General features: G+C 31.3%; 1 protein-coding gene across 1 annotated transcript; it reads left to right on the top strand.

Moving 5' to 3' along the window:
- The first annotated feature begins 424 nt into the window (after positions 1-424).
- Positions 425-7,994, top strand: LOC111992978 (4-coumarate--CoA ligase CCL1). Its single transcript, XM_024024828.2, has 5 exons — positions 425-1,541; positions 3,003-3,201; positions 5,576-5,789; positions 7,090-7,192; positions 7,564-7,994. Exons 1-5 carry the CDS (start codon positions 546-548, stop codon positions 7,681-7,683), a joined length of 1,632 nt encoding a protein of 543 aa, XP_023880596.1. The 5' UTR covers positions 425-545; the 3' UTR covers positions 7,684-7,994.
- Positions 7,995-8,355: the final 361 nt, after the last annotated feature.

Below are 8,355 nucleotides of genomic sequence, written 5' to 3'. Positions count from 1 at the left end.
GGATACGGACGGAGCTTTATCGAATCCAAATGCTTTTCATGACCCAAAGTAACCCTCACCAACCACAACAAGTATGCAAAAGAGTGAAATTTAGATAGCAACCAAATCACAAATGCGTTTGAAAATGCCTGTTAGATAGCCAATCATACTTGAGATTGACCCATAATTGCATGGCCATCAAATGAGCAAGGGAAAATATGAGAAAAGACAAAAAGACTAGATGTACGTGTCAAATCAAAATTTGGTTTTGTCAGAGACTTAGTAACGGGTTTTGTTACTTTTACAGTACCCATGTCCTAATCGTGATTACATTATTCCTCTCCTACCCTTGACAAATTCTGAAATTTCAATCAATTCCCAGCTCACCGGCTCTTCCTACCATCACCTACTTCTTGATTCTCATTTCTATATTACCCCAAACCAAAACCAAAACCAATCCAGGAAAAGAAACCCAAAAACCCAAACTCAAACCAAACCTCCACCTTCTTTTCCTGTTTCCTCTTCTCTCTCTTTTCCTCCCTATTCCAGCAACCAAACACACCCCCATGGAGTCCCAAAAAGACCTCCAGGAATTCATTTTCCGGTCGAAACTCCCTGACATTTACATTCCAAACCATCTCCCACTCCACACTTATTGCTTCGAAAACCTTTCCCAATTCAAAGATCGGCCTTGTCTCATCAATGGCTCCAACGGTGCCACCTATACATACGCCGAGGTCGAGCTCATGTCACGTAAAGTGGCTTCTGGTTTAGACAAGTTGGGCATCAAACAAGGCGAGGTGATCATGCTTTTGCTCCAAAACTGTCCAGAATTCATGTTCGCTTTCCTAGGCGCGTCCCACATCGGAGCGATAATCACGACTGCGAACCCGTTTTACACTCCAGCCGAGGTTGCAAAGCAAGCCAAAGCAGCAAACACTAAACTCATCATCACTCAAGGCTTATACGTAGAGAAAGTGAAAGACTTCGCGAAAGAGAACGACATAAAGGTCATGTGCATTGACGAGTCGCCAGTGGAGGGTTACTTGCATTTCGCCGAGTTGACTCAGGCTGACGAGAATGAAATCCCAGCCGTGAAAATCAACCCAGATGATGTCGTGGCACTCCCTTATTCGTCGGGAACAACAGGTCTCCCAAAAGGGGTTATGTTAACACACAGAGGATTAGTGACCAGCGTGGCACAACAAGTGGACGGTGAAAATCCAAACCTGTATTTTCACAAAGAGGATGTGATACTCTGTGTGTTGCCCCTGTTTCATATTTATTCATTGAACTCTGTTTTCCTTTGTGGGTTGAGAGTTGGGGCAGCAATTTTGATTATGCAGAAGTTTGAGATTGTTAAGTTGTTGGAATTGGTTGAGAAATTTAAGGTTTCAATTGCGCCTTTTGTTCCTCCGATTGTTTTGGCGATCGCTAAGAGCCCCGAGGTTAATAAGTACGACTTGTCGTCGATTCGGACGGTGATGTCTGGGGCAGCACCCATGGGAAAGGAGCTTGAGGATGCTGTTAGAGCTAAACTTCCTAATGCCAAACTTGGACAGGTAAACTTCTTTTAATTCCTTTGTCATATTAATAAAGTTAGGGATACATTTTTATTTTTTGGGGATTGACATGTTATGATTGATATATATGATAAAAATGGAATGGATAATAGGTTGTGCTTAGAAGTGATGTTGTACTTGTAATAACTCAACATAAAAAAGAAAAAAGTACTAAGAATTTTGTGCTTATAACATTGTTATAGTAATTGTGACAAATAATTTGAGACAAACTTGGAGTAAGGACACTTTCTCAAAAAAAAACTTGGAGTATGGACTTAGACCAAAAATTACAAAATGTATATTAATTTAGAATAATGCTACAGTTACAAAATGTTGATGTGGCAAACCTCTTATTGGTTTTTATTTAGGTCCACTATTAATATCACTTTTTTATTTACCTATAATCACTCTATAATCACTCACTACATCAGCAGTTTGTAAAAAATTTTATAAAATAGTTTATATCTCTAGTATTATTCATTAATTTATGGCTGATTTTTGATGGACTCTTTTATTTATGGGAAAAAGTTAATAGATACTCTAACCGTATTGGTTTAGAAAATATTATTAGAAAATTTTTATGGGAAGAAAAAAAAAACTGATTTTTTTAAGTGTTTTTTATATTTTTCATGAAAGTGACATTAAATTTTTTTTTAAATAGTCCATTAATAATTTCTCTAAGGGACCGGAACCCTTTTTTTGTAACCTTTGTTGAATAAGGAAAAGGAAAAAGATAGTCTAACTAATAATAACTTTTGTCCCAATTATAATACTTAATAAACATGTATGATACGCGTGATAAAAAAGTGCTATAAATTGAAATTCAAATAAGACAATCCAATCCCAGTAAAAAAAAGTCAAAGAAAAGAGAGAGCTAGGAATTAGAATGGTACTCCCCACCCACCCGACCCCAACAAACCCAAACAAATTTAATAGCAAATGAAGTTTATATTAGGAAGAAACCATAGGTTCATAGCTCAATACTTTAACCCAAATACATAGGTACGTTCCATTTAGTACTTTAAATGATAATGTTTTCTGTTTGACTTGTGATGGAATTTGGTCTACATAGAAGAAAAAGATTAAAAGATAAAACAATTGTGTATGGTAACAAGTAATTTTCATGAAATTGATTTAATAAGTTCAAATTCTATTATATTTATAAAAAAAATAATAATTTAATCCCAATTCATTTATTTGCTTCAAATAATTTAAAGATAGATAAAAAAAGATAAAGATAAAGATAATACGAAAAGGACCAAAAAAAATGATCCCCCATTCCCCAATTACTATGAAAACTTTTATGCACCAATAAAATCGGCTTGTATTGCATGAAATATAGTGAAATTATTACACCCTATCCACATCACAATTGCCCTAGTGAATGAGGGCAATGTCCCCACTAAGAAGTAATAATGGTCGTTCGATCTTACTTTCTTACGAACAATGATGGATATATAGGGTTATGGCATGACTGAGGCTGGGCCATTGTTATCAATGTGTTTGGCATTTGCAAAAGAACCCTTCGAAGTCAAATCAGGAGCATGTGGAACAGTCGTGAGAAACGCAGAGATGAAAATCGTTGACCCAGAAACTGGAGCTTCACTTCCACGAAACCAAGCTGGTGAGATTTGCATCAGAGGTAGCCAGATCATGAAAGGTATATACATGCTTTCCTATAGACATTAACATATAATTTTTTTCTTCTCAATATACAATTTTCTTTGTTTAATGATGTGATATACAATGTCACATCATTAAGCAAAGAAAAATGAAATTCCAAATATATAGGTTTTAAATGCTTGCTAGTTGCTAGCACAATGCATGTGAGAAGGGTTAATTGCCCTCATAATATTGAAAAAAGAAGAAGAAGAAGATTTAGTATGGCATAGTTGAACCTTTCTATTATTACCTTTATTGTATTTGAGAACGTGTACATTAAAAAAAAAAAATGGGACTGGAATTTGAGAAAAAAGATAAGGTAATTTACTCTAGCACTGACTAAGTCAATATTAGATGATGATTATTTGTAAGGTTAAAATTATTAAAAATTCGAATGTCAACTCAGATTTAAGTGGGTCATAATTTAAAATTTTATAAGATGGTTGCTTACCAAATCATCAAAGAGGCAAATGAAATAAAATACTATATATGGCTAAGTCTACTAGTTTAACATTTAAGAACATGTAATTGTTTTTTTATTTTGCGTATGAGCGTAAGGTACAACTTAGATCGATAGATTGGACCAATTCCTAGGAATTTTGTTTGGTAGATTGAATATATAGGGTGAATCTTGTGGCTAATAGTATTTCTATTCGTGTGGCTAGTTATAATTATTTGACACTTATCCTTATCCTTATCTCCTTGACTCCTTGTTAGTGATTCATTCAACATAGACGTCCTGTCCAGATCTCAGTAGTTATTTTGGCCCAGATACAAGAACTTCCATATAATATATCACACAAAATGTGTCTTTTGTCAGTATATATAAAACTTGGTTTTTTGGAATTAATATCACTTATTTTGTCGCTAAGTATTAGAAGTTGAAGAAAAAAAAAATTTAACAAATATCTTAAAAGTATTGATTTTGAAAAAAAAAATTTTTTTTGATTTTTTTATTGGAAAAAGAGAAAAATAACTAATTTTTTTCACAATTTTTTTTAATATTTTTCATTAAAGTAAGATAAAATTTTTTTTTCTAAAATAATTCATTAATAGTTTTTTTTAATAACACCCATTAACAGGATGCTTACAATTTTTTAGAAGCTTCTTATAACACAAATTTGTGTCTCTCATGAAGATGAAAGTTAATTAATAATTTGTACACTTCTAAGAGCTAAATTTTAGAATCTCTTTGTAAGCAAAATCGAAATTGGTATGCATTCCTTAAAGCAGCTTGTCGTAAATGTGCTCAATCATATTGCTAGGATCAAAACTGACCTGATGAGTTACCATGTCATGTCAATTTTTTTTTTTTTTTAAGATAAGAAATACATAACTTTTATTAAAAAGAAGAGAAATTCAATATATAAGAAACCAATAAGGGCTTGATTATATCAAAAATTTTCTCTATTCAAGTTATAAAATTAGGGAAATGTTAACGAGTGTCCTTAGGGCACTAGTTAATAATTCATTTTAGGAAAATTTTGATACCGCTTTTATGAGAAATAAAAAAAACTGTCAAAATATTAATTATTTTTTTTTCATTTTCCATAAAAACTTTCTTTAAATGAATTATTAACGAGTACTTTAAAGGCACTTATTAGCATTTTCCAATTATCAATACTCTTAACATATTGAGCCAATAATTTTTTATTTTATTTTTTTGAGGACATATTGAGACAATAATTGATTGATGAGCACTGAAAACTGTGAATGAGGCTTGTCCAATAATACTATGCTAGATCATTAAATGAGATCTAACAACTTTGTCAAACAATGTTACATCATAGTACACAAGGAGTTATAGATGTTATTGACAGTTGACACAAGAATATCAAACAAGGCTGCTAATTTAGTTTGTAAAAATCAGGGATTGAACGAGTGGGAGAATCTTAGGATTTTCTTTTTTTAAAACAAAAGAATAAAAATTTCGATTAATATTATATATATTATAGTTGTGAAAAGCTAACAGATAATTTAAAAACACTAGTTTAAAAAATATTTTTAAAAACTTTTTATGAAAGAAAAAACAATTAACTTTTTTTTTAATAATATTTTATATTTCTCATGAAAAAAGTATTAAAAATTTCTTAAAACAATTTATATGCCAAAAAAAAAAAAATTATCCTTTCATAAAATGGGGAAAATAACTGGACCTTCTTCATCCAATGCTGGAACTAGCCAATTTCATAATAGGAGGGCATAATTTATTTGTCGATAACAATTTAAAAATTCCAATAATATACAAATCATTAATTTTCCTATAGTTTTTGAGCAAAATAAGTGTTACATTTTTTTTAATAAGAAAAAATTAGTCAAATATATTTATTTTGACCCATGTAATATTTAATTTAGCCATGATTTTTGGTCAGGTTATGTTAATGACCTAGAGGCTACAAAAAGAACCATAGACAACGAGGGATGGTTGCACTCTGGTGATATTGGGTACATTGACGATGATGATGAGCTCTTCATTGTTGATCGATTGAAAGAGTTGATCAAATACAAAGGGTTCCAAGTGGCCCCCGCAGAGCTGGAAGCGATGTTGATTGCCCACCCTAACATTTCTGATGCTGCCGTTGTACCGTAAGTTTCCCCCCACATTTTTTTTTTTTTTTTTGAGCAAAGTTTCCCCCCACATTTAATTATGTCTTAGCCCTTTATTTGGTCCAATTTTTCTGTCCCGTCTAATTAATTATGTCTTCACTTAATTAATTAAATATTATCATTAATTAATAATGGTAGTATTAATAAGTCAATAATAGGATTATTTAATTAATTAGGTAAATATGTGATAAGTTTTTATTGGTAGAGTATAGAGTGGAGTAAGAAAAAGAGGACAAAAGATTTGAATTATGTTTAGATACTACTTAAAAATGAAAATTATTTCATTATTCAGCTTATTTTTTCTACTATTCATGAGCCCCACTATATTTTTTGGTACTATTCATAAGTCCTATTGTACTATTTCAACTAACTTTTATTTTTATTTATACTTCTTTCAACAATAAATTTTCAATTTCAGCAAAATAAGTAGTATCTGAATAGACCTTTAATTAATAATGGTCACTTAATAAGCAGTATCCAAATAAGCGGTATCCAATAAAAACTTGCCATATGTTTACCTAATTAATTAAATATTACCATTAATTAATAATGGTAATATTAATAAGTCAATAATGGTAGTATTTAATTAATTAGGTAAACATGTGGCAAGTTTTTATTTGTGTAATATAGAGTGGAGCAGGAAAAGTGGGATAGAAAATTTGGACTCTATTTGGATACTACCTAAAAATGAAAATTATTTCACTATTCAGCTTATTTTTTCTACTATTCATGAGCCCCACTATATTTTTTGATACTATTTATGGGCCTTATTGCACTATTTCAACTAACTTTTACTTTTATCTATAGTTTTTTCAGTAATAAATTTTCAGTAATAAATTTTCAGTTTCAGCAAAATAAGTGGTATGCAAACAGACCCTTAGTGTCCGTTTGGCACCACTTATTTTTGCCAACTTATTTTACTATTTAACTTATTTTTAGTACTATTTATGGGTTCCACTGCACTTTTTGGTACTATTCATGAGTTCCACTACTATTTTAGCTAACTTTTACCTTTATCTACAATATTTTCAGTAAAAAATTTTCAGTTTCAACAAAATAAGTGGATCCCAAACGTTTATAGGTCCACAATTTGACTTTTATGGATTGGGCCTCACCCCTAGTCTCTTATTTCCTTTCTTGACTTTTGGCATCAATATGGGCCTGGGACTCCCTTTTTCTTTTTCTGATATATTTTTCTTATTCATTTAAGAAAGGAAAAAGAAAAAAAAAAATTGATTAAAATGTTTAGGTGCTAATACCTTCCCTTGATTTGTTTCAGCTTGAAAGATGAGGCTGCAGGAGAGGTTCCTGTTGCATTTGTAGTAAAATCAAATGGTTCCAAAATTAGCGAGGAAGACATCAAGCAATATATCTCAAGACAGGTGCGTTAAAAAAACAAAAAAAAAAAAAAACATATTCGAATAGGAAAACGTTTTATTTCTATTGAATTCTTAAGGTTACTCCAATGTTATGTCACCAATAAATTAAATAATGATTTCACTCATGGATGCCATTAAGTTCATTAATAAATCATTTTTAAAAACTTTTTTTTATAAGAAAATAAAAAAATAACTGATTTTTTGACAATTTTTTAATTTTCTATAAAAAAATTTCCTAAAATTGATGATTAATTGATGCTTAAAGGGCACCCATTAACTAGACTAATCAACATGTACCATGAATTATTTACCATGACTATTTTCATAGTTTATGTAAAATATTGATATAACGGGGGTGGTTGCTTTTTGTGTAGGTTGTGTTTTACAAGAGAATCAACCGGGTATTCTTCACAGATACAATTCCTAAGGCCCCATCAGGCAAAATCTTAAGGAAAGACCTAAAAGCGAGGCTTGCAGCAGGTCTAGCAAATTAAACTTGAAGTAATCGATTTACAGAATCAGCTTGAAGGCCTAGGGGAAATGAAATGATTTAATTTTTTTTCCGAAATGGTCAACTGTGATTTGGGGGGGAGGGAATAAATTGTTTTACAGTGGTGATTTTTTCATGCGTTTGTATTATATGCAGTGCTCTGTGGAATCCACTAAGTGTCTAACACAGAGAGATAAAAGTGACACCCTTTTGTAAGAATTTATTTATGTAGATGATGTTTATGAACAACTGGATAACCTAAACTCAAAAATGGTTTGTATTTATGTAAGTTCTACAACTTCTTTTTTTGAGTCATTTAAATTGTTGTTGTTCTATAATTCGGCTTTTGATTTTCGGAAATGGGTTGGGCTCATCTTGATTAGCCTAATCCAGCCCAACTTCAGCATCATCTTACCTAGAGTGGACTTCTTCTTTTCTTTTCTTTTTTTGGATAAAAACCTAGAGTGGACTTTGGTTAATGGGTTCATGCCAAACCCAATCTAGGTTGTGCTAATTTCAACATAAAATTTTTTCACAAAAAATATTTTCAATTGGAAACATTTTATGGAAGAACTATTTAATTGTTTTTCTAGTGTTTGGTGTTTGATTTGCAAGGAAAATTAAAAAATTAACATTTTTGCATTTCACATCCAACCTACTATTTAAAAAAAAAAAA

Source organism: Quercus suber, unplaced genomic scaffold, assembly GCF_002906115.3.
Source record: "Quercus suber isolate HL8 unplaced genomic scaffold, Cork oak 2.0 scaffold_81, whole genome shotgun sequence".
Taxonomy (NCBI): domain Eukaryota; kingdom Viridiplantae; phylum Streptophyta; class Magnoliopsida; order Fagales; family Fagaceae; genus Quercus; species Quercus suber.
Note: the sequence above shows the minus strand (reverse complement) of the source record. Positions and strands in the feature narration are given on the sequence as shown.